This window comes from Taeniopygia guttata, chromosome 3 (genome assembly GCF_048771995.1).
Source record: "Taeniopygia guttata chromosome 3, bTaeGut7.mat, whole genome shotgun sequence".
Lineage (NCBI taxonomy): Eukaryota > Metazoa > Chordata > Aves > Passeriformes > Estrildidae > Taeniopygia > Taeniopygia guttata.
Genome location: NC_133027.1, coordinates 115,005,932 through 115,031,041, shown reverse-complemented (window position 1 = coordinate 115,031,041; position 25,110 = coordinate 115,005,932). Strand labels below are relative to the sequence as shown.

General features: G+C 52.5%; 3 protein-coding genes across 5 annotated transcripts; 1 reads left to right on the top strand and 2 right to left on the bottom strand.

Annotated features, from left to right (window-relative positions):
* Positions 1–26: 26 nt before the first annotated feature.
* On the top strand, positions 27–22,151 carry LOC105759048 (ninein-like protein). Of its 2 annotated transcripts, XM_072927694.1 has the most exons (17): positions 27–718; positions 1,945–2,115; positions 2,344–2,479; positions 2,560–2,697; positions 2,916–3,054; positions 3,940–4,050; positions 4,588–4,677; positions 5,105–5,113; positions 6,600–6,696; positions 7,236–7,303; positions 10,107–10,358; positions 11,383–11,595; positions 12,260–12,376; positions 12,469–16,384; positions 17,014–17,136; positions 20,331–20,400; positions 21,885–22,151. In XM_072927694.1, the coding sequence occupies exons 1-14, from the start codon at positions 673–675 to the stop codon at positions 12,655–12,657; spliced, it is 1,776 nt and encodes a 591-aa protein (XP_072783795.1). In that variant the 5' UTR covers positions 27–672; the 3' UTR covers positions 12,658–16,384; positions 17,014–17,136; positions 20,331–20,400; positions 21,885–22,151. The 2 variants fall into 2 exon arrangements, with proteins under 2 accessions (XP_072783795.1, XP_072783796.1); XM_072927695.1 differs by lacking the exon at positions 5,105–5,113 and having other exon boundaries at positions 28–718; positions 12,469–16,361.
* GINS1 (GINS complex subunit 1) lies at positions 13,847–16,039 on the bottom strand. 2 transcript variants are annotated; one of them, XM_030269313.4, is made up of 7 exons: positions 15,918–16,039; positions 15,778–15,842; positions 15,579–15,674; positions 15,220–15,310; positions 14,932–15,048; positions 14,501–14,575; positions 13,847–14,284 (listed from the first exon to the last, which is right to left on the bottom strand). In XM_030269313.4, the coding sequence occupies exons 1-7, from the start codon at positions 15,990–15,992 to the stop codon at positions 14,216–14,218; spliced, it is 588 nt and encodes a 195-aa protein (XP_030125173.2). In that variant the 5' UTR covers positions 15,993–16,039; the 3' UTR covers positions 13,847–14,215. The 2 variants fall into 2 exon arrangements, with proteins under 2 accessions (XP_030125173.2, XP_072783798.1); XM_072927697.1 differs by lacking the exon at positions 14,932–15,048.
* LOC140683833 (uncharacterized) lies at positions 17,669–23,833 on the bottom strand. Its single transcript, XM_072927696.1, has 2 exons — positions 20,310–23,833; positions 17,669–20,107 (listed from the first exon to the last, which is right to left on the bottom strand). Exon 1 carries the CDS (start codon positions 23,771–23,773, stop codon positions 22,940–22,942), a length of 834 nt encoding a protein of 277 aa, XP_072783797.1. The 5' UTR covers positions 23,774–23,833; the 3' UTR covers positions 17,669–20,107; positions 20,310–22,939.
* Between the last annotated feature and the right edge of the window lie 1,277 nt (positions 23,834–25,110).

The window sequence follows — 25,110 nt, the reverse complement described above, 5'->3', positions numbered from 1 at the left end:
CGGGGCGGCGGGGTGCGCGGGCGGGCCGGAACACTCCGGAGAGCGAGGGCCCTGAGCTCCTCCCAGCGCAAAGAAGTTGTTCCGCCCGCCTGAGCTGGGACCTCGTGTTTCAGTTTACAGCCTCTGGAAAGAGCCCGGCACCATCCTCATGGCGCCTGCCTTTGAGATATTTGTATGTACTGAGGGAGTTCCCTCTCCGTCTTCTCCTCTCCACACTAAACAGGCCCTGCCCCCTCCACCTTCCCTCATGAGGGGAGGTCAGTGCTACCATCAACTCTGTCACTCTCCGCTGGACCCTCTCCGGGAGCTCCCTGCCTTTCTCGCCCTGAGGAGCCCAGAACTGGACGCAGCCCTGCAGAAGGAGCTGAGCAAAGAGGCGCCATCAGCTCCCGCGGCCTCCGGCGCCGCTCCTCCCGACTCACCGCGGAGCGCCGCGGGACCGTGCGCGGCCTGCGCATGCGCGGCACGGCGGCGCCCAGAGGAGCCGGACTGGGCCGGGCCGGGCCGGGCCGAGCCGGGCCGGGCCGGGCCGAGCCGAGCCGAGCCGGGCCGATGTTGCAGTGCCGCGTCCCCGCGGATGCATAGCCCCGTTCCCACGGTATGTCAGTGTCTCGTAAGCAGCCAAGACTCAGCAGCTCCGTGGCATGAGGTTTGTAAAAAGGATCCTGGTTGATGGCCTTGATCCACAGCTCCGTGAGGTGCTTTCCACTAACCTTGGGTAAGGAGCAATTAATTCCTTGCTAGGCCCCTGCACAGGACAGTTCGTTCGTGTTTGATGCTTTAATGCGATCCTGTAGGGAATCCAGACATCACACACTTAGAAGGGTTTCTCCATCCATTTCCCCTTGGTCCCCCCGCCAATCAACCAACCAACCAACCCCAAAAAGAAAAACAAAAAAGGAGGATCAGGTTTTACTGAGAACAATTCGGGCCAAGATACTTCTTTTCACAGGTGGGTGATTCCACAGGATTCAGTCAGGCACCTGAGGGTGCTGACCTGGGGAGAGTTCTCCTGCAAGACAGTTTTTAGATGTGGTCTGTACTGCAGCCACTGCGTGGTGACTGAAAGGCTCCCTTGGGAACTGCCTGAGCAGGAGTAATCCCTGCCTAAGTGGTGTGGGATTGTAAAACAAGACAACAGGGGGCTGTTGAGCCTGGTCTTTTCATGGGAGGGAGAGTGGTGCACATCCTAGGAGAGGAAAAAACATCACCCCAGTTCTAATATTGACCTCAGGAGTGCTGATGTCTCTGCACCTCACATGTGACACAGATTGTCCTCTTTTTAGTGCATGAACAAGCTTCATCCACTTTTTTTTTTGTTTGTTTGTTTGATGTAAAATACTTCTTTCTCCTTTATGTATTCGGTTCCAAGGACTGGCAGGGCATTTGCTTTTGAAGTAACACTACATGAATGTACTAAGGGGGAAGCGAATCTCTGCTTACCCTGACAGCCAGGACAGCTCAATCTAGGATCCTGAGCAAAAAAAAAAAAGAAAAAAGAGTCGTTCTTTTGGCTTAAGACTTTGAGGTAACAGCTCTCTGAAGATTGGCTTCTTCCAAACTTGGTACAAAATTGGTGCTTTTAGAAATGTTGTGAGTTCTGTATCAGCTTTCTGGGTTCTGCTCTTTGTCAAATAAAATGTTGGCTGTCAGTCCCCACCTGACAGTTTTCACAAGACCCTGTAAGTGATACAACTTTCAGTGCTGGCCTTTCTGTGGATCCTGGGTGTTGATGGGTCAGCAGGGAGGCCAAACTGAATGGCCCGTGCCTGCAAACCTGCTCTTGTAGCTGCCAGGAGGGTAGCTCAGGACATCTCCCTCCTGGCAGCCTGGGGTTGTTTCTAAAATGTTCTTCAGTATTGATTTGATCTCTGAAGTTTTCCTTTGGTATTGAAAACCATCAGTTTGACCCCACTGACTTATTCCTGCTGTTTTTTTCCTCAGCATCAGAGGAAGCAGCCTGTCCTTCTGGCCGAGCTACCTGGGCCCACATCACTTCTCCAGCCTCAGCAAAGACGCTGGATTTGCCAAGCCTCAACTTGTCATTGCCACCTGAGCCCTGGAAGGACTTAGAGGAGATCCTCAGGGTCCCTGGTTCTGCCTGGATCAGTGGTGGTGGGTGACGTGAGCAGCTGCCGGGGTGGGAGAAGCGCTTGCAGCCAGGTTCAGGGTGGGTTTGGTCACCCCAGGGCTGGGGGAATGTGGGGGTGGATGTGGTCTAGGCTTATCTGTGAGATGGGGGGGCATCCCTGGAAGACTGGAGGGTGGTCAGATGGTGTGACAACAGAAATGCTGTTGGGACTGTTAGAAGAGGGAGGAAGTGATCTCAGTCTGTCATTGCAGAGGCGGAGCAGCAGCACGGAGGAGCAGGAGAGCCTGCAGGGCTGCCTGCAGCTTTGGACACCACACCCATGGTCCCCAGCAGTGGCCTCCAGCATGCAGCTGGCACCTCCTACAGATACAAACTGCAGTGCCTCTGGTAGGGGCTCTGCTCCCCGTGAGGGCCCTTCTGTGGGCTGCCTGAGGGGTCTCTTCATGCCCTGCTCACTGTGTCTGCAGGAGCCAGGTGAGGCACATCGCCAGGGAGAGGGACAAGGCTCGGCTCGGTTTGGAGAAGGCAGAGAGACACTGCCAGCAGCTGGGCAGGGAGCTGGATGAGCAGTGCATCGCTCTGAAGCACACCCAGAGCAAGCTCAGGTATGAGGGCTTCTTTTGATGGGGTGGAGAAAATGTGCCTACACATCCCTTTTGAATCTACCACTTCTTTTGCCAATGTGTCAGTGGCAGGAAAGTCCTTGAAGACCCCTCTCCACCCCTGTGATCTCGGCATCCTTCCAACAAAGCTCCCATCTCCTGCTTGTGGCCATCCAGGAGCATGCTCTGTCTGACCCAACCATGTTGCTTTTTTCCCCCAGGAAATTTCAGGCAGAAATGGAGGCAAAAGAGCTGCTTTTGCAGCAAGCAGTGAGTCACCAGACGAAGCTGGAGGCTGCTACACGGCTCCTCCAGGGCAAAGAGGCCAACCTGCAAGGGAGACTCAACCATGTGATGAATGTAAGTACAGCTGCCTTGGATGAAACACCTTCGCTCTTTCAGAGGTGGCAAAGCAGGGGTGGTGACAAATATAGATGGTTCACTTTGCTCTGGTTGGGAAGAACAGTAATTTTAGGCAGAAGAATCATCAGCCACATCCATACAGTTGCATTAAATACAGAGCTTGTTACCTTGCCATGCCATTACTAAACTGCTGTGTTGTCTGTTGGCAGTGATTTGGCCCTTGGTAACACCTGAAACACAGTGACCAAAGCTAAAATTGTGCCAGGGACCATGTCAACAGCAGAGATGATGGTGTGTGCATGCCTGGGATTGCCCCAGTTCTGGTCAATGTAGAAGTACAGATGGAGATAGCTCAGGACTTGCTGCCTTTGTTAGCTGTGAGGGAAAGCACAATTTTGGGGAGCAGAGGTAGAGATGATCTGTGGGGCTGTCTAGCTCTTACTGTGCAAAACCCACTCCTGTCCTTTGGAGAGATGAGCCCATGTGGTATCAGCAAAAATATTAGCAACAAAAGTTTACAGAAGAGAGAATGATTTACATGCAAAATGCTCATTGCAGAGCAGCCACATTTTCTCTGGAAGGCATCTCCTTCTCCCTGGAACTGAGAGAGAGTGCCTTCCCTCTGTCCCCAGCAATGAATGAGGTGGTACAGAATAACATCTGGGCCTTAGCCACATCCCCTCCTGCTCACTGCAAAAACCAACCCTGTCCTGGCCAAAACCCGGCCATGTCCAGGGTCTCCTGGGAGCTGTGCTGTGTTTGGCCTGCTGATGTGCCAGTTGTTTTACTGTCATCCTGTCCCTGCTGAGGACCTGTGGCTGAAAAGCCCACCCTGCCATATCAGGACCCACTGCCTCAGGGAAATCTCCATTTTATCTGCAGGAGAACACACAGCTACAAAACAAGGTCACAGAGATGGCTGAGAAGCTGTCAGCCTCTGAGGAAATGGTGTTGGAGCTGCAAAAAGAACTCAACCACATTGTGAAGGATAAGGTAACCTTTCTCTGTTGAGTCAAATAACTTTTCAGAAATTCATAAAACATTTGATCTTGCATATTTCCTGTCAGTTTCTATGGTATCCCCCTTTGTGAGCTCTCCTGTGCTTTAATGACAACCTGGAAGCTGGGGGAAAAAAAAAAGGTGTGGGGAAAGTTTCCAGTTGTAGAGAATTCTGCAAATCTGCAGTCTTCAAGGGAAAACTTTTATAGAGTTTAGTTTCCAGAAAAGTTTTATTTTTCACTAGTATTGAAGTAAAGGGTTTGTTTTAGTATCTTCCACTACTAAAATGAATCTGGGGAAGGAACTGAGTCTATGATCTTGTTATCCAGGAAAGCCTGCCTGTAGTTTGGTGTCTCACATGTGGAGAAAAATGCTTTTCCTCCTGGTTCTGACCCATCCCACAAGTGATGGGCCCCTTAGGGAGCCTTCTGTTGGATGTGTGGGTGTAGCAGCTGACCCCAGTGAGTTAGCAGAGCTTTTGGCTCTCCATTTGGAGGTGATTTTCTTGATGAGAAGTGTTTCCTTGTGCAGCTGGAGCAGGGGGAGCCCCACAGCCCGGAGTTCCTGAAGCAGAGCGAGCGCTTTGCCGAGATCGTCCTGGAGTACGAGCGGCAGTGCCAGGTACGTGCGGGCGGCGCTGCTGCTGCCGGTCTGCTCCCTGCAGCACAGCTCTTGGGCTCGAGGGGAAGGAGGCAGACCTGCTCATAGGGCACAGGCATCCCTCTTACCTTCCTCAGTTCTGTCTCCTCAGTCCTGAGGCCTCCATGGGTTGTTTGCCATGCCAGGATTTTGGCAGGAGAGAGTAGGGCTGGATCATAAATTCCTTCCCGCTTGTAGCATGGACTATTTTGTTAGGGAACCGGGTACCTCTGTCGTTAAGGACAGACTCTGGGCTCTGTTGGATTTCTTCTTGAGCACAAAGAGAAATCTGTTCTCCTAATTTGGAAATCATATTAACAGCGAAAGTCTTCTATCTTTTTGTTTCTCCCTTCCTTCCTACCCCCACTTGTAAAAAAACCCAAATCTTGTTGCTGCTGAACTCTGCTAGAGAGTCAAGGTAAGCCAGTCCAGATACCGGGTGTGTGTGTGTGTGGTCCAAAATTGGTGCTGTATCTGTGCTCCTTCCCAGAGCTTGGGGCTCTCTGAGGCATGAGCACAAACTCTGTTTCCCTTCTCCCATTTTTAATGTGTGTATTTTGCATTTTGGACTTGTGTATCTTTAACTTGTGCTGGGTGCTCTGTTCTTCGAGTCCTGTGCTTGTCACATTGCCTGTTTGTTCCTACATGCTGTGTGTGTGGGTGGGGAGCACCCCTGAGCAGGGACAGTGACAGTCACATCCCCCCAGCAAGGGCTGAAATGCAGACTTTGGGCAAAGCCATTCTGTGCATGCATCAGGCAGCCCTCCTCCAAGCTGCAATTAAAGGCAAACATTCTGAAGCACTATCCAGTGCAGCATTGCTCCAGGTGGCACCAGAGGGCTGAATATGCTCAGTGCTGAAATTTTTCCTCTCCTTGAGCAGCCACAGTTGTCCATGAGAATGCTGATGGATGGAAAGGTTTGACCTTCAGGCTTCACCTGCCCCTCTGAAGGCACCCACTGGGATTTGTCCTTTACCCTCGTTGAATGCTCTCAACCCCCCTTTCCTGTTTACAGTGGAGATGAAACAAACTGGGTTTGCATTTGTCCACATCTGCTCAGTAGTATTTGTTACCTGGAAGTGTCCTTGTTCGTAGGCTCTTGCAGCACATCAGTTTCCTGGGTGGCAGGATGTGGGATGTAATTGGATGTCTGCTCAAAGTGGACAGTCCAGAAGAAGGCATGATGCTGTTGCTTCCAGTACAGGATAGAGGATGTGAAGTGAAGCAAGCAGCTGCCCACCTCCAGACACCTCCATGGAAGTGGCTCATTGCACTGGTGTGGTGGCTCATTTCTTGGTGTTCAGGGACTCCTTGCTGATGGAGATGGGATAAACTGTGCTGGCCTTGGGATGTCTGTGGCACCAGGAGACTGGCAGGACCTGCCTCATGCTGTGCTTCCCGTGGGATCAGCACCTTCCTCCCTTGTTTTATTCCTTCTGCAACCTGGAAATGTTCCCTCCCAGAGGCCTGTGGGCTTTGCTTCACTGTGACTCCTGCTGGTTGCCTTCTCTGCATAGAGCAGTGCTTGTTGGCCAGCTCGTGTGCCCACAAGAGAGCTTAAGGATGGAAACACAAACCTTTGGGCTCGTGCTGAGATCATGATGTTTCTTCTGTGTTGGATTCTCCCAATAGTTATTTAGGTCAGGAGGGTCTCAGGAGGCCCAGCCCCCTGAGGTGTTGGCAAACCCCCTGGTTTTGTGTGCTTTTGCATTCTGGACAGTTGCTTTGTGCTTTACAGTGTGTAGTGATGTGTCTTGGAAATCTGGGTTTATGTTTCTTCTTTGGCTTCTCCAAATTCTCTAATGTCATCCTTAGTTTGGGAAGGCTGTGTTGTGGCTGTGGGAGGCCCTACCAGGAGCTTTGGAGGAGCTTTGCCCTGCGTCCTGAGCAGTGTTTGTTTCAGGTGCTGCATGACCAGAACAGAGCGCTGCGAAGGGAGCTGCAAGGGCTGCGCCTGCAGCTGCAGGAGAGCAGGGCTGAGGGAGTGCTGCCAGCAGCAGGTGAGCTGCAGGAGGGCTCCGTGCCCACCCTCTCAGCAGCAGCAAAGTTCCCTCTGGACCCCAGTTTGCAGAGGAGCGTGGGGAGGCTTCTTGTGCCTGAACTGCTGCTGCCAGTTGTGGTACTGAGAGGGAAGAAGGAGAAGATGGATCGTGGGGAGGAGGGAGATGGAGGAGAGGAGGGTTTTCCAATTTGAGAGCTGCTGATGGAACCTGTGAACTAGGCAGCTATGGGTGAACTGGCAGATTTTCACTGTTGAAGATGCTGAGGAAACAATGCAATAAAAAGAGGAAGTAGCCCCAAACTGTGGGATGGAAAATTCAAGTTGATCATTAAGTAAAAGCTTCTGGCTAAGTGGGATGATGCAGCCCTGGGACTAGTTGCCCAATAGATGGGGAATGTCCATCTTTTGGGGTTGTATGGGCTGGATGAAGCTACAGCCATGCTGATCGGTCCTGTCTTGTAGGCCTCCCCTCACAGCGCTCCTCCCTGCCATCACTCCCCTCTCCAAGCCTTCTTGTTCCTGCTTCTGTGTTTACAGAAATGTCACTCCCAGTGGAGAAGCTCCAAGAGCAGCTGCAGGACCTGAGGGTGCAGCTGGAAACCAAGGTGAGTGGGAGGGAATGTCCTGGCTGCTTGGTAAGCACAGCCGCTCCAGCGTGACTGATGAGACGTCTGCTCCAGCGGGGCTGCTGCAGAGAGAGTTCAGGCTGGGGAGCAGGGTGTGCCTCATCACTCATGTGGGGTTATTTCATGTGCTTCTCCAGCTTGTCCTAGCTGGTAGGAGGGTTTGGAGCCTTTGCCTCACTGGCTGGCAAAGGCTCTGTGGGTATCACTGTCATCTCGTGAAATGTTTGTGTGGGTCTTGTGAGGAACCAGAGATCACTGAGTGGTGTTGTCGCAGTAAAACCAGGGACAGGACCAGGAGGAGAAGCAGCCAGGTGTCTCCTGATGGTAGGGGCTGTATCAGAGCCCTGTCACCCTTGGCTTGCAGCACACTTCTAAGCTGCTTGCTCTGAGATGACAGTGTGGCAGATGATGCCCTGGCCTCTCCCTTCTCCTCTCTGGGGCTCCTTGCAAACAAGGAGAATGGGGAGAACCGTGCTGCTTGCTGGCAAGAAATGGGACTCACTGTTTTCTGCTTTTTAGACACTGCTGCATGAGACTGATTGTTGTCCTAAGTTCAGCAGGGACCAGAACTGCCTAAAGAGAGTCCCCTGTTGAGTGGGATCAGTAGATCCATCTGAATTTTAGCTATTGGAGGAGAGGAAAGCTCTCAGGAGCATGGTGTTAATATCCCAATCCTATCTCCTTCCAACAGATAAATTACTATGAGGAAGAAATAGAGTTAATGTGGAAAAACTTTGAGAGGGAGAGGAAGGACAGTGAGGAAAGTTTCAAGGCTGAGATGTGCAAGATGGAAGATCAGAAAGAGATCTTGAAGAAACAGTTCAAAGTACTGGGCTATAATTAATGGGCTGAAAGAGCAAAATGGTAATGGAGCCTGGAGCTGGAGGAGAGGTTTGAAATGGAACAGGTCAGTGTGGGACAGCAGCACACTGAAGACATTTGCCAGGGCAAGCAGCTGGACCAGGACAGAGAAGAAATAAAGATGCAGCACAGGGACAGACTGAGTCCAAGATCTGGCACTGTTCTTCCTGGAGCTAAGGAGGAGATTAGGGGTGCATCTGCTCATACCAGAGTAGGTTGGGCTGATTTTTCACAGGGCTGGAGAGCTGTTTTAATTTGGAAGAAAATCTGGGCAGAATTGCTGGGCTGCAGTAGTTTGAAGTGAGACATCTAACTCCCCTTACATGAGTGCTTTTATTTCAAGACTCTAAATTTCCCTGCATGTTCTTCCAGGCTGTGTTAGAGACAGTGCCCAGCAAAGACTGTATCTTAAAATAGTGAGAGATATGAAAGAGCTTTCATTAGTGTTTTCTTATTACCTCTTTCTTGGTCCTTCAGCAAACTTGCCTCTATTTGCTAGATGATCACAACTTGCTATCTTAAAAGCAGTAAAAAATGTCTTAAATTTCTCCATATAGGTAAAAGAGATTGGCTTGTGAAAGAAGGAAGTTGTCACTGAATAAATGTTTTATCTTCCCTTCCTCCTGCCTCTGCCCTGCTGTGTCTCCCTTAAGGGGCAGTGTTCCCCTTGGCAATATGCAAGCAGTGGATTTTGCTAGGTCATTATCAGTGTTTTGGGGCTGAGATATGGGGTAAGTGAGGGAGAAAAGAGGTGATTTGGCTGAAGTCTGTGGTAGAGCAGGGAAACAAACCCAAATAACAGGAATACACAATGGACTGGCTGCAATGGGGAGCTTTCAGAGTTGCTGGAAAAGATGTGATGGATGTGAGACCTGCTCCTTCTCTACTGTTGTCTCTTGATTGTCCCCACATGTTTTGCCTGAGTTATGGGAAGGTTTTTTCTCAGTTTTCTTTAGTCCTTGCTGTCATTGGAAACCAAATTGGAGAAGATCAGGAAGCTGGCACAGAATGCCAGAGTAAGCAGGGCTTGTGCATGGTTTTCTCACTCTGCTGTCTCCCTGCACAGGAGGCCTGTGCTGGCTGCTGGAGAGCAGCGTGCTGAAGAGTTAACAGGGGATGGATTTCTTCCTTAGGAGGCTTTAGATAGGTACTGGGGTCACCCACTGAGCCATCAATCTGGGGGGAGGCAGCTTTCTGGTGTGAATGATCCCAGTCTGCTAAAATGTCCCTCCCATTGTTCTTCATCCCTTGGCTTTTAGGCCTCTGACAGTATTGCAGGACTTTGGATGTTCCTGGGCTGCCTGCCCTGGGCTGGGCTGAGTCACCTGCTGGGGCAGAGGCACCTCACTCACTGCTGCATCAATTCAGGACCACGTCTGTTCTGGCTTCCTGTTGCAGACCAAAACCAGATGTGGCACTACCCAAAACAGGGCTCTCCTCTGGGGAGCTGTGCTTTGCTGCTCTCTGGTCTGAAGCTGATCCTCTCCCTCTTCCCAGCAGGAAAAACGGGAGTGAGTTGGGTAGAGAGAAGTTGGAGGAGCTGGCTGAAATAGCAGAGTTAACAGCATTGGTAAGAAGCCATTAACCCAGGCTTTTGGCTGAAGGATTTAGAAGGGCAAAAACTGCACGTGTTCACAGAGGAGAGCAAAAATGTTTGTTTCAAACATTCAAACCCAGTCTTCCTTCGAAGAACCAGCTTCATCTTATAACTTGTAAAGCAGTGAAAACTTGTGTGACATTGAAAGTCTTACAGAAGGGAGTCTTTAATGACTGAATGACTTTCACTACTTTGACTCTTTCTCCCTGAGATGTCTCTCACTCCTGGTCCCAAACCCACATGGCTCAGTCAGTCTTTGTTGCCTGTGTTCCCACCCAAGCCTCCTGTGCATGATTTTTTGTTTCTTTTCTCAACCTTTTCCAGAGTGAGAAGGGCAAGGAGGAGCTCTCTCACCCGGATGTCAAGATGCCTCAGCTGGGCTGTGAACGCCCTGAGCACAAGGCTGGTCACCCCCATGGCCCTGGCACTGCCCAGCTGCAGAGCCAGAGCCTTCTGGAGGCTGAGTGGCTGCGAGGGGCAGAGATTGCTGCAAGGCTGGAGCACCACCAGAGGCATGCAGCGTGTTGGATGGAGATGGAGCTGCTCCAACAGCAGCTCCAGGCCTCACAGGAAAAGGTGAGTGTCCTTCATTTGGTGGCAGGCTGCTGAGTGGTCTCTGAGACGTTGGTATTGTCCTACCTGGGGCTGTGCTGGACACCATCCCCACGCAGTTAAAAGTTGTCCTCGTCCTGTTTGTGGGGAACAAAGGATTCTCCCTCCTGCTCAGATATGGCTGAAGCCAGTTCAGGTGCAGCTGCAGAGAGGTCCTTGCTTGCTTGTCCCTGTGACACCCCCCTGTCCTTGTCCTGTGCAGGCTGGCTGGGCAGAGGGGTGGGGGCTGAGTGGGGGTGGCTCACACAGGGCTGCCAGGAGCTGTGGCTCCCTGTGGCTCAGCTGACAGAGGAGCTGGAGCAGTGGTAGCACTGGATAAGGGCTGGCAATGGATGATGGCAGCCAGGCAGGGCATGTGGAGGGATGGGAAATGGGGTGGTCAGAGCAGAGTAACATGGGTCACCAGGACAGAGAGAGGGAAGCCAATGGGAAAAACCTTCCAGTGTGTTAATATTCCTCTACCCTGGGGACTGGCTTTCCAAGGTACAGCTTACCCATGCCAGCTATCCCTACGCGGCCCTAGTGCAAAGTTGGACCAGATTTGCTTCCCATTACCAGTTCTGCCCTTTGCTGGTGACAGGAAGCAGAGGAGGTGTAGTACAGGACATTTAGTACATCACAGCTAGCCTGGGATGTATCCAAGAAGCCAAGTGAGCAGCCCCCTCTTGTCTCTTGTCTTTGTGGCCCTTGGTGCTGGGTCTCCCTCCCAGAGAATGCCTCAGCAACTCCTGCTCCTCGGCAAGGGGAGCACCTCTCAGCAAGGGGTCTCTGTTTCTCCTCCTGCAGCTCTCAGTGCTCCCACTCCCTGGCTTTGCTGCTGCCCAGTGAGCACCACTGCCATGGTCCTGCAGCTCTGCTGTGCCCATGCTGGGGTGACAGCTGAGGTGAGGGGCACTACTTAACATCTCCTCTCCCCCAAAACACAGCCTGGGCCTGTCCTGTTGTTGGCTCAAAGCTGTAACCAGCTGTCAACCTTTCTGTGTTACAGCTTTTGGAAGCCAAAGCCAACCTGAGCCTGGCCCAGGCCCAGCACACTCTGCAGTTGCAGCAGGCCAAGGCCCAGATAAACAACATGGTGCCAAAGAAGCAGTTTGAGCAGCTGCATAACACCTTGAGAGAGGAACAGTGCAAGACTCAGCAGCTCCAGGAAAGTCTCCAGCTGCAGGCTGAGCAAGCATGCAGGCAGCTGGTCAGGACCCAGGTAATCAGGGAATTGCAGGAGCTCAGTCAAGGGTACTGTGAAGGGAGCACTGCTGGCCTGGCAGCCTGGAAGGCAGCTGTGATTGAAGCCACCAGAGGTTTGGGTGGAAGATGGTAGACATAAAGAATGCACTTGGAAAATGCACTTGGCCTTCAAATTCAGCTGCAACTTTAATTCTTCTTGAATCCTCCAGTCATCAGCCTGCACTCATATGGGTGAATTTATCTCTAGGGCACTGAGCAAACAGGTGTTGGGTTTTTGTGGGTTTGTCTTCTGGGCAAAGATAGGGCAAATTTTAACCTAAGGAACTATAATGAGCAGGCACAAGGACTGCATCCAAGGAGACTTTGTCTCTCCCTGAGCTTTCCTGGACATGGCTGGGAGATGGATTTCCTGGCCAATGGCTTATTTTTATAGAAAACACTGCTGGAAAATCTGTGCCTTGTCTTAAAACTGGTTGGGTGCAAACCTAGGGAAGGTTGTACTGCTCTAGACATCTGTCCCACTGCTCTTTGTATCCTGCACCTCTGATGAAGCCCCCTGCTCTGCCTCAAGAAGTGTGAGGGTCCGTGAGCAGGGCCTTGGGGAAATGTACAGTCCAGGGTTACCAGAGGCCAGGAGAGTGCTGGGACAACCCAAAGACAGACTTTCTTGCCCACTGCAGGAGGAACACGAGCAGCTGCTGCAGGCAGCTGTGGAGCAGGCAGAGGGGCTGGAACAAAGTCTGAGGAATGCTGAAGCTCTGCTGGCAGAGAGGGCAGCTCAGCTCAGAGATGCCCAGGTGAGTGCCAGAGGGGCTGGTGCTGTGTGTCCCTGCCCATCTGGTACCCCTGCATGGGATGCTGAACCTGAAGCCTCCTGTCCCTGCTTTAGGCCCAGCTCTCCAGGAACAAACTATTGATTGAAGAGCTCCGTGGAGAGAACAGGAGGTTTGCAATGGCCCTGCAGGCTGCTGAGCTGAAGCAGAAGAGCATGGAAGAGAAGAACCAGCTGTTGGAAGAACAAGCCTCAGCTCTGAAGCAGCTTATTGGAAAAATCACACCAGCATCTCTGAGTGGGTGATGGAACATCTGCAGTGGCAGCTCCTGGTCCTGGCTGGGGCTGGTCAGGTGCAGAATGGGACATACAGCTGGGTTGGGAAATCAGCCTTGTCCTCTCTGGTCTTGCCAGGATTTTCCTGTGCAGAAAATAGCAAATGGGGAGCCTAGAGTCGTTTGAGGAAACTGGTCCTGTGGATAGTTGAATTTTCTAACTGAAAGCAGCAGCCTTGGTGCCTTTCTCAGTGGCAGTGTGCTGTTGTCATGGCTGTCTCAGGACAGCCAGCTCACAGGATTTTCTTTGGCAGTGTTTGGTGGTGGTGCAGGTGCTCCCTCTCGGCAGAAGGTGGATGTTGGAGCCACAGTTACATCTCAAAAGTTAGGGCAGAAGGGCTTGCAAGACCCTGTGCCTGGCTCACTCCATGCAGGAAAGAAAGCTGAGTTGTGGCATTAAAATGTGTGTAATGTTACAGCACCTCCTACTATCCCCAGTCTCCTCTGTATTTCAGTCACCTTCCCCAGCTGCTGCTGAACATTTATTCCCAACAGCTCCTCCCAAATCCTGAACCTAGGATCCAAAACCAACCAGACTGTTGCCTCTGCAGTGAGCAGGACAGAGCAATGCTGTAATGCTGTAATCCTGTTCCTGCAGTCTTCCCCAGCTCTTTGCTTTTTCAGCTCCAGTCTGAGATGGGAGCTAAGCAAACCTCTAGTCTTACCTAGGGCTGATGTTTTTCCAGGTGTTTTCCCACACACAGTGCAAGAGCTGAGAAGCTCCATTAGGAAAACCAGACAAGGAAAGCAGTTCTTCAGCCTTGTTCTGTTTTTGTGCTAGCCAGAATGCTTAAAACCCTCTGCTCCCTTTCCCACCCTAAATAGCCCATAGGCCCTACCAGACCAGTGCTGTGGGATAAGAGATTCTTCAGAGGAGCGGAGACACAGGCCAAGCACACTGGGAAAAACCCAGGCCCACGACCCAGACTGCAATGATCACTCACACAGCACCTCAGGAAACAACATTTATGGGTCTCTGATGGGGACAAGGCTTCATGTTCCTGGAAAGAATCTTGTACAGCCTTATCTGACACTTGGAGGAGCAGTTCCACTGAGAAACTTAAAAAACCATCGCACTGCAGGGTCAGGATGGGTTTGGCTGGAGAGCCAGATCACAGTGCTCAATGAACACCACATTAACTCTTAAAAACCCAAGAGACTGAGGCTGAAGGAGTTCTTTATTTTGGAGCCATGGAGTTTTCCTGGCTTCTAGAGCCCAGCCAGGTGGTGTCTTACATGCACAGTGTGAACAAAGAACTACTCCAAACAAAAATGCATTCACAAACCCTGGGTGTAGCTGTGGGGCTTGGATAATGCTCCCTACTGTCCTGGATTCCCAGGATTGCTATATTACCAGCATGCACCCTTTGCTCATGAAGAGCTGTGGTTTTAAGGCATCAAAGGCTGACAGGAGGAGTGGCAGGGTGCCACTGCAGAAGTACTGAGGAGTCTCAAGTCCTGCACACCAGAGCTCAGTCCCCATCGTGGGCAGGCTACCAAGCAAGAGCTGTCCCTCCCATCCTGCACACTTAGGACAGAACGTGCTCCAGGATTCCTTGTCTGATCAACTGCTCACATTTCCAGCGGGGTAAAAAGTGCTGCACAGAAACACAGAAAAACCCTCCTAGAATTTGTTAGAGTTGTTGCTGCACACAAGCAGCTCTGTTGTGCTGGACATCCAGTGCCTCGTGGTACCAGATCAGGCAGAGCTGCACTCTGTGTGTACAGAGACTGGGACATGCTGCAAGGCCAGCGTAAGCTGTCATGGGAGTGAGAGGGCAGGAGGAGAACAGAGCACACTTAGCCACAGGTACCTGGCTGTTCTTCTTCAACAGGATGGTGGTGCCATCATCAACCTCGAACTCCCCGTGGTCTCTTAAACACCGCACCTGCAAAGGGGAAACACAGCTCTGTAGGAGTCCCATGGAAAAAAAAACAACCACCCTCTCCAGGTAACAGTCCTGGGCTTGGGAACATGGTTTCTAGTTGGTCTAGTTAAGTTTCTGCAAAAGGCTGCAAAAACTTCTTACTGTTTAACTCGCCCCACCACAGACTCCCTGCAGACTAGAAGTGCCATACTTTGTGCTCTCAGTAGGAGTAAAATGCTGGCAGAGTAAAGCACAGAAACCTGTGAAAGCTTTGGAACTCTGAAAGGTTTTACTTGATGAACTGACTTGGGATGAGGATGAAGTGCTCGAAAAGAGATAGTTTATCCGTTGATAGAGGAGAGAAATCTTGCACTTACTTCAATGTACAGGCTTTTAGGAGGTTTGATGTCCTGTGTGAGGTCCAGCCCCTCCTCTCCTCCTACTGACCTCATGTAGGTAGCCAGAGACTTTTTGTACCGATTGAACCACTCTGCCTGTGGGCATTAACAGGGTTGTACCCACAGACGATGAACACACACAAGTCAGTATTTACAGAAAGACATGTTAAATGTCATGTTTATAGTGCGGGGGAGACTACCCTGTTTTGATTTTACTAAATAATCCATCAGAAGGGATATGTGGGAAGAGAAACGAGGTTGACTCACTTCCTCAGCTGACATGTGGAACTGGATGGTGTTGGGCAGAACGCTGCCATACTCCCACCTCAGTGCTCGGATCCGTAGCAGCCTGTCATACCTAGGGGAAGAAATGGGGCAAACCCAACACCTCTGCTGAGGTGAGTGCTGGCAACATCCCCAAGCCACAGGGACATCCAGTAATGAACACTTTTAAAGAGCAGGGGGAAGCAGAGCCTTCTCTTCGCGGTGATACCAGCAACAAGCACAAGGGGAACCAGCTCCACAGCTGCCTTGCTGCTCGTGGAAGAGCCGCCTGCCCGTGCCGAGAGTGCCGACCCCCGTGCCAGCAGGGCCGAACAGGGGAGGCAGCCCCGCGCAGCACTCACAGGTAGGCCAGGAGGCAGCGCTGGTTCCGGAGCAGGCAGCAGTGCCGGAACCGGATCAGGAAAATCAGGTCCGTCCGTCCCGCCTTCGCTTCGGACCTGGCGATGAGGGGAAGGAGAAAGAGGAGTAGGAGGAGAGCTGCGGGCCGGGGAGCGCCGCCCGCGCTGTGCGGGACGCGCCGGGAGCGGGCGCCCAACTCACACGTCCGCCTGGTTCCGCTCGTACAGCGCCCGCATCTCCTCCAGCGCCTGCCGCATCTCCTCCGTCTGCAAGAGCGGCACGGTCAGCGGGAGCGGCCGGCGGCGGGCCCGCCCGCGGTTCCCGGTGCCGCCGCGGCTCACCCGGAAGGGCGGGAGGTGCCCGCCGGCGGCGCGGTGCAGCTCCCGCACCAGCTCCAGGCCGCGCTCCGCCGCCATCGCGCCGCCGCGCGGGAACCGCGCCGCGCTCCAGCCAGCCAATGGCGGCCGCGCCGCGCCGCGCCGCAGCCAATGGGGCGCGAGGGGCGGGGCCTAGAGGCGGGCGCGGCCGCTCCCCGCCGGTGTCCCGGGGGTGCCCCTGAGGGGCTCGGGGCGCGCTGGGAGCTCCGAGCGGCGGCTGGAGCGGCGAATGGAGCGGGGACTGGAGCTGCCACTGGAGCTGCAACTGGAGCGGCAAATGGAGCTGCAACTGGAGCTGCTGCCGCCCATTGCCTCTAGCAAGCCCCTTCCCCGCAGGCCCCGGGGTCGGGTGGAGAGGGCCGGTCCTGGCCGGGCACAGAGCCGGGCACAGAGCCGGGCACAGAGCGGGTACAGAGCCGGGCACAGAGCGGGTACAGCGCCGGGCACAGCGCCGGGCACAGCGCCGGGCACAGAGCCGGGGCTTCGCGGGGAAGGCGCTGAGGACAAGCCCGGCCGAGGGCCCGGAGTGCTCGTGTGCCCCCAGAGCCCCTGGGACTCTTATGTGGGGGGCTCTGTACAAGCGCTTGTGGCCTAAGGCAGAGGGATTCCTCACAGGGACACGGAGCCGTTGAAATGGGAATGGCCTCAGGAAGGCAGGTTTAGATGAAATATCAGAGGAAGTTTTTCCCGGTGAGGGTGGGCAGGCCCCTGTGGCTGCCCCTGGATCCCTGGCAGTGTCCCAGGCCAGGCTGGACCCTGGGGCTTGGAGCAGCCTGGGACACTGGGAGGTGTCCCTGCCCACGGCTGGGGTGGAATGGGATGAGCTTTAATGTCCCGACCACAGCTTAGTGATTCTGATGGTCTTCCTGAGGTCAGTCAGCCTGAGGAGCTACTGCAAATTCAGGCTGAAAGATGAATGCTCATAATTTACACTGTGTAAAGCAAGAATGAATGCTTTAAAAAAATCTAATGCATGATTTTATAATTTTTTTAAGAAAAGGGATGGGGAGAGGTGCTTCCTTTTATTTTCTTCTGAATAAATGTTATTTCTTACTTACAGCATGGTAGAAACCTTATTCTACTCTGACTGCTCAAGGACACTTGGCAGCATCTACAGGTGCACCTCAAGGAACCTCGACTAGAAGAGAGATTTGTTCTGTTTCAGTATTGGCTCCATTGACAGGTAAATACAGAATGTTTGTGGGTCAGCCTGCCAGCTCCATTTCACTCACCAGGCATCACACTGAGGGTGCTCCTGTCATATCTCTGGGAAGTCTCGAGGGAGCTTTTCCTGCTGCTCTGTCCCAGAGTGCTTTTCTGTATTGCTGCTGTTGGCATCAGAGTGCTCAGTTATGAGGAACATCACCTCTGTAAGGCAAATCTTAGGAAAAAAAAACCAAAACAGCCAAGTCTGCCTTTATATGAGAAATTGCATTCCAGCCAAGAAAATATCACCAGGTCCAGGGCACGGGAAGGGTCCTTCTCATTTGATCAGAGGAGTGCCCCCCAGATAGGCTGTCTGGAGCCCTTAGGGGTCGGATTATCAGCAGGAAACGTGGCCAGAGGGGCTCAGGGTCCGATCTGCACTGCTCTGTCCTTGCTAAGGTGGTGTTATGGTTTGACACTGGCGCAAGGTCAGTGCTTTCATGAAAATGGACTTCTTTTAACTGAATGCTGTGAGCTGTGGTTAGGAACAGAGCAGAGCAGGCTTGAGCTTAAAAACAAAGGAGAAAACTTTATTATTCTACAACTATAATAAAAGGAATACACAGAATTTGGGATGAAACCCTTTTAAACATCCCTCTTCTATTCAATTTCTACTAAAACACAGTGAGACACAACTTGGGTTCTTGATAAGTTACTATTCTTTAGATAATTAATTTTTAGTTTATCAAGGGAGAGAGGAGTTTCTCTTGTGTTATAGATCTCTAAGAAACACAATTGTAACTTCTTGTGTTTCTGTGTCACACATGGTACTGTCTGGAGAAAATTTGCTATTGTGACACTTTCCCTTCCATGTCACAGTGCTCTCACCACTGTGCATGGACTGAAACTGCTTATAGGGTTTCTTTTTAAGGATGCTTTGCTAAGGACTAAAAGAATAACAGTTCTTTATTTTTGGGATAACAGTTCCCCCCATTTTTTCCTCCCCTGGGGCTGAGGGTCTCGAGAACAGAGATTTTTTTTTTTATTTGAATCTAGAGAATACTACTATACTCTCTTTAACTTTTTTCTTTCTTTACTTTACTCTTGTGCTTTTTTTTAGCTTAATTCATAGTATCCTCTTAAAAATGCAGTCTCTGTATTGTAGGAGAAAATTGGTTTAGTCTATGGCTATACAAGAAAAGTCTAGCTAAGGCTACTCTATTATTTCTTTCTACTTAGGATTCTTCCCTCGTTTTCTTCTGACATTTCAGGACTTAGGCTGTCTCTCTTTTCTTTTAGATTAAGCAGGAGTAAGGTTTTGTAAAGTTTTCTTTTTTCAGGAAAGGTTTAAAAGCCTAAGCTCCCAGGACAGTTGAGATCTTACAGTAGGCTGCTGAACTCTTATGGCTGGGCACTTGCTTTTCTCTTCCTTTTGTTTTCTTTGCAGTGTACTGCTGGCACATGATATTAAATTTTTAGGTGGAATGGGCTCTTTCTCTCTCTCTCTCTCTCTCTCTCTGTGGGGTTTGCTTGGGACATTTTAGTGGTTTTTTACCTTTCTGTCTTGTGGGGGGCTGGTTTGGTTTCATTCCCCTCACCCCTCTTTCTTTTTCTGGGGCTCTGGTCTGCTCCAGTTACAGGTGGCATGGCTTCCCCTCTGTACTCGTGGTGGACTGGAGCAGAAGAGAGAGTTCTCTTGGGAGTTCTTTGCTGTTAACCCCCTGTGTTCTCAGGGGTGTGTCTAATGCTTTTAGTGGTCACTTTAAGTGTTAATATCTAAACTTGATGACTGATTAGTTTGACTCCAACTTTTTGACAAAACTCACTTCTGTGTCACGTTATAATAGGTGGGCAATGGCAAATCTGACAGCTGAGTATGTGCTTGACACTCTCACTCAGCCCTCTTAAAATCTGTCTAGAAATTGGAAGTGTGCTTGGGTGTAGTCAGTTTACAGCACTGAAAAGTGGTCTTAAGGTATTCTTCAGTAACTATATCATGAATCAAGTCTTTATGCCAGATTCTTTTATGCAAGCATTGTTCTGATGGACAGTGTTCACCTGAACTAGTTTTAATGCCTCTTTTTTTCTGAAGTTCACATTTATTTTGCTGTATTGGTATGGATGTTCACCCTCGTGCTCTGGACAGTGCCTTTGGGTTTTTTTCTCAATTCTACAGCTACGATACCTTCTTTTTTGGCAGTAAAATGGCATGGCAGTAAAATTCTCTACAGCACTAACCTGGCTGCAGAATGCACTTTTCTTGGAGAGTAATGCTGCTTCTCCCAGCCAGCACTGCACTGTTCCTGGTGTCTGTGCAATTTTTCACTGCATCCTGCAGCCCCAGAATCCATGGCTGCCTCTCAGGGTTCTGGAGGAGTGCTGTGTCTGGATTTTTGGCTTCAGAGTGAGAAGTGCATGATCTAAACTGTGGCATCTCAGCTGTATTCTAGGAACCCCAGGAAAGCAAGCTGTTATTCACAAGGAACCACTTACTTTTGAAAGTCGAGCTGTCTTGCAGGAGGAGCTGGAAGGCGTGAGATTTAACCTCATATCATTCTTTGTCTAAATCATCTCTGTGAAACCTTAATGTTCTTCAATACTTTATTGAGAACAGCTTATTTCACCCAGAGTAATTCAGTGCATTGTAGCATGGCATTGGTATCTTGTGTTATGCAAGATTTTCAGTAACTTCTCCTTCACTTCTCATGGTAATTAGCATTTTCTGTTTTTCAAGCACAGCATTAGGTTCCTACTTATGTCTCAGTAATTTGGTATGTTGTTCTAGTTAGTTCTGATTCACTTCTACAGATCTTCACTTACCTTCTAGTCATGTTTCTTCTTGCCTTTCGTGCAAATGGACCCAATGCTTTTGCTGTGGCTTTGTATTGAAATCTGACATAATAAATCAAGTTGATGTTTTGCTCTACTAAAATCTTGTGGCTGCAGGTAGGAAGAGCTGGGAGCAAATAGTGTAAGGAAGTTGACTGTGGAGACTGAAGGTTGTCCAGCTAAAGCTGAGTGTGTGGCTCTGACACCGAGGCTGGAAAACTGTCCACTGTGTGGATGTTAGAGTTGGGTGAGCTTTCAGAGTATGACAGCAGCAGGGAAAGAATCAAATGAAAAGAATCGGTGGTGTGAGATGAGATTTGAGCCCTTTCTGACATCCACATGTGCTCTTTGTGTTGTCAAATCCTGTGTGTAAGCCAGAACCTATTCCTGGCTGTTTTGCAGGTGGATGTGATATTCAAAGCTCTGGAGCCAAGGCTGAGCACCATCGAGTGGTTGTGGCTGCTCTGCACTGGTGAGTGTGACAGGAAATCCTCGCTGAGCTGCAGGAGAAGGGCGAACAGGAGCCTTGGCCCTGCCATCCTCTGGGGTCTCTGGGAACATTGCAAGGACTGGGAAAGAGCAGAGAGCCATGGGAGCAGCGCTGAGCGAGGCTGTGTCCCAGCCAAGGAGTTCCTCTGGTGTCCCTTAAGAGGATACCCCAGGGCTGTTTTTCTTCTGATCAGACCATCTGTAGACCTCTGGCTTAATGTAAATATTTATTTAAATTTTTGTCTCTGAAAGCAAAGCATTTCTCTCCTGACTTCCCTGCTATTCAGTATCTGCTGAACTGGCTGTGCATTTTCCTAAGCTAAGGAAAACCCTCCCTGTGATTCTGTAATTTCCAAAGGAGCAGCATTAAGTCACTTATGTTTTTCTTGTCTCCATAGCTTTAGCTTGACTCATGCTCAAAGACAGGAATGAACTCAAAAATGACATGTGGTGAATTGTTTGTTTGGTGGGGTTTTTTTGCAAGTTCAGGGCTAAAATGTGATGTAAGAAAAGGCTTTTTTTGCAGCATTAGATTTTTGCAGTATTGCAGCTTTTCAATCTTTCTAAGTAAGTCACTTCATTCCAATTTAAACTCTCTTGAAATATGCTTGATATGTTTTTTTTTTTTTCCCATTGTTATGTTAGTTTTTGTTTTGGTTTGAGTTGGCTTTCTTTTTTGCCTGGCTTAGGAAAATTTTACAGATCTCACTTTTTTCTTCTCCAGTTCAGTGTAGTGTTACCTTCTTAATTCAAAAAACATTTGCTGTATGGAAAAACCACCTTGCCTTGTGAAGGGCCAGGTGGGAACTGCTTTAATGGCCAGTGGCACAGCCCTGCAGCACAGAGATTCCCAGGGAGTGGGGAGCCCTCTGCCAGGCAGACCCACCTGGCCAGGTTCCTGCGGGTGCTGCTGCTGTACCCGACTGATGAGGTGATAACCAGCTTGGCTTTATTGCCAAAATAAAACTCATCCATTTTCTTAGGAATCCCAGCAAACTGGTCCCAAAGGCTTTGTCACTCATCTCTGCTTCATTGGTGTGGAGAGGCTGGATCCCAGTTCTCACCCCAGGAGTGCCCCTGCATCCCTTTTCCCCACTTTTCTGTTCCAGTCGTGGGAAATACTTGGGCTTTGTTTTCTTCCCCTTGCAGTTCACTGCAGATCCCAGAAAACCCACAGGAGGGAAGATCTTACTTGTGCTTCCACCACCAAATGAGAGAAGAGATGGTCACATCCTAGGAGCCTGATTTTGGAATGTTTTATGGAATTGGCCCAGTGGCTTTTACTTCTGGGGTTCCTGGAGTCTGTCCATGGCAGGTCCAGCCCGTGCTTCAGCTTAGAGCCCTCAGTCCTCAGGGAAATGAGTCTTTGGGGAAGTTCTTACAGCTCTGCTTACTGCTTTATGAATGGTGATGATTTTCTGGAAGTAGGCTGTCCATTCTGACCCTTTTTCTTCCCTCTCCCTGCAGACTGTACCTGCTGAGAGGCTGAGGTGAGACCAGGATCTGTAAAATCCCTGACTCTCCGTGTCTTCCTGAGGCTGAAGCCGTGTTTGCTGTCAATGACGACATGGTGGGAGATGCTGAACACTGAAAACTTTGGGTTTTTTCCTCTGAGCTTCCCAAGACTCTCTGCAGCTGTGCCCTGCCTATCTCTTGAAAGAGTTTCTGGGTTTACAAAGGTTTTTACATTCTGCAATATATATTTATAACTCAATTAAAAAGAATCATACTGTATCAATGTGGTGTTAATTACTTTGTTTGAGTTTGTTAATTAAAGCAAACGGTTGATAAGGGGTTTGAGCATCCCTTAGTTGGAGCTGGCAGCTCTTATTTAATTTCTCTTCATTCCTTTAATTTCTTTCAATTATTTCTTAAGCAATTACTGCAATTAGGATATACAGTAAGGACAAGAGCATTTCTGCCCTGCTGGATTGGGAAATCCAAGCCCAGTTCCTTGGAGAGATTGAGGGGATGGGAAGCTGAGCCTCAAGCTGGGTTTTGACAGTGGGAATTTGGTGAGGAAGGAAGAGAGGAGATCCCACAGAAAGTGGCTGAGGCCAGTTCTGCTGGCTTTGGGTGCTCCTGCCCCCGAGAAAATCATCCTGGTTAAAGGGAACTTGTGCCGGGGGCTGTGCTGGGACCCCCAAACCCTGTTCAGGGATGCTGGGCAGTGTCGGCTCCAGAGGAACACTGCAGAGGGGCTGTGCTGGAGCCCCCAGACCCTGGTCAGGGATGCTGGGCAGTGTCGGCTCCAGAGGAACACTGCAGAGGGGCTGTGCTGGAGCCCCTCAGCTTCCATCCAGAGATGCTGGGCACTGCTGGGCTTTCGGGGCACTACTGAGAGGCTCCACTGCCAGATCCGGAGAGTTATTTTGTGTCGTGCTTAGCACCTGGCAAGTCATTGCAGCCCCACAGGCTGACAATCCCACCGGAGCAGCTGGAATCCCAGAAATCACACAGAAACCGGGCTGGGAGAGGAAATGAGCTGTTCCATGTTATTTTTCACAATGCAATTTGAATTTCTACCAGAATCTCTTCTCTCCCCTCAGATCCCGTACCCCTGAGTTTTGAGTTATCTCATCAAAATGTCTCGGCCTACGCTGGAAAAAAGAAAATTCCCTGGCACGGCGGGGAGCGGCGGGGTTTGGGGGTGCTGGGGCCGGCACGGGAGTCCCCACGCCCTGGCCGGTCTCAGTCAGCACCGGGAAATCGCCGCCGCCGCCGGCTCGGCCCCGGCGCCCGTCCCGGAGCGGCTCCCGCCGCCCGCGGCGGTCCCGGTCCCGATCCCGGTCCCAGCGCCGCCCCGGTGCTCCGGCCCGAGAGAGACCCAGAGCCCGCCCTCCGGGGCAGAGGCGGCACCGCCGGGAGCCGAACCGGCACCGCCGGTCACCGCTCGGGACCCCCGGCCGGCACCGCCGGGAACCGAACCAGCGTCCCCGGTCACCGCTCGGGCGGGGCCGGGAGCGGTGGCTCCGCCTCCATTGGGCGGTACCGGGAGCGGTGGCTCCGCCTCCATTGGGCGGTACCGGGAGCGATGGCCCCGCCTCCATTGGGCGGTACCGGGAGCGATGGCCCCGCCTCCATTGGGCGGTACCGGGAGCGGTGGCTCCGCCTCCATTGGGCGGTACCGGGAGCGGTGGCTCCGCCTCCATTGGGCGGTACCGGGAGCGGTGGCCCCGCCTCCATTGGGCGGTACCGGGAGCGATGGCCCCGCCTCCATTGGGCGGTACCGGGAGCGATGGCCCCGCCTCCATTGGGCGGTACCGGGAGCGGTGGCTCCGCCTCCATTGGGCGGTACCGGGAGCGGTGGCTCCGCCTCCATTGGGCGGTACCGGGAGCGATGGCCCCGCCTCCATTGGGCGGTACCGGGAGCGATGGCCCCGCCTCCATCCCGGGCGGGGCGGGGCGGGGCCGGGGCGGAGCTTTAGGGGCGGGGCCCGGCCCTGGCTCAGGTGTGCGGGACCGCAGAGCGCCTGCGCGGGGCGGGGCCGAGGTTATTTAAGTGCCGGGAATCGCCGCGGCCGCCATTTGCTCCCTCTGAGCGCGCTGCGGACGGGTGGGTTCTATGCGGGCTCCGCAGCTTCGGCTTTCTCTCCCCTCTTCTACCCTCCCTTCCTTCTTTCTGCTCGTATTCCCCTTATTTCTCTTCTCACCTTTCCTTCTCGTCCCCTTTCGGCCTCCCCTCCCGTCCCACTCTCTACCCTTCCTTCTTTCCTTCTGTCCATATTTCTGTTTTTTCTCCCCTAAACCCACTCCTCCTCTTCCCCCAAACGCGACCCCCCGCACTCCTCCCTCTCCTGTCCCTGCCCCGCTCCTCCGTTCCATTTCCCCGCTCTCCCTCCTCTCTTCCCGTCCCCTTTTCCTTCTTTCCTCGCAGCCGCGGGGCTCGGGGTGCCGGATAATAAAGCCCAGAGGGCCGGAGCCCGGCGCCCCCCGCCCTCGCTGGGGTCCCCACACGGGGCAGGAGCCGCTCTGCGGGTCCCCCCATTGCAGTGTAATACACCGCCCGACACTGCCGGGGCTCCGGCTGTCCCGACATCACACTGGGGGTCGGGCCGGGGGCAGGGAGGGTCCTGGGGGGTTCGGGGGGGGGTGAGGAAGGGCCCCTTCATTAGGAGGGGGTCCCGGGGTGGGGGGGTTAGGAAGGGCCCCCTCATTAGGAGGGGGTCCCGGGGTGGGGGGGTCAGGGAGGGCCCCCTCATTAGGAGGGGGCTCTGGGGGGGGGGGGGTTAGGAAGGGCCCCCTCCGGAGGAGGGGGTCCCGGGGGGGGGTCGGGGGGGCCCCCTCCGGAGGGGGGGGTCCGGGGGAGGGGGGGCGGGGTGGAGGGGGGGGCCTCCCCCCCTCCAGCCCCACCCCCTCCCCGGGACCCCCTCCTCCGGACCGGGGCCCGGGGGTGGGGAGGGGGGGCGGGTGGGGTGGGGGGGAAGCAGAGGGGGGCACGTCACTCTGTGGCGTGAACAGACGTAAAAAAAAAAAAACAGACACACGGGCAGCCCTCCTGCCCTGGCCCCCCCGCCCCACCCTCCCCTCCCTCCCCCCGGGCCCCGGTCCGGAGGAGGGGGTCCCCGGGAGGGGCCGGGGCCGACCCCGTCCGGAGGAGGGGGTCCCGGGGAGGGGGGTGGGGTTGGAGGGGGGAGGCCCCCCCCTCCACCCCGCCCCCCTCCCCCGGACCCCCCCCTCCGGAGGGGGCCCC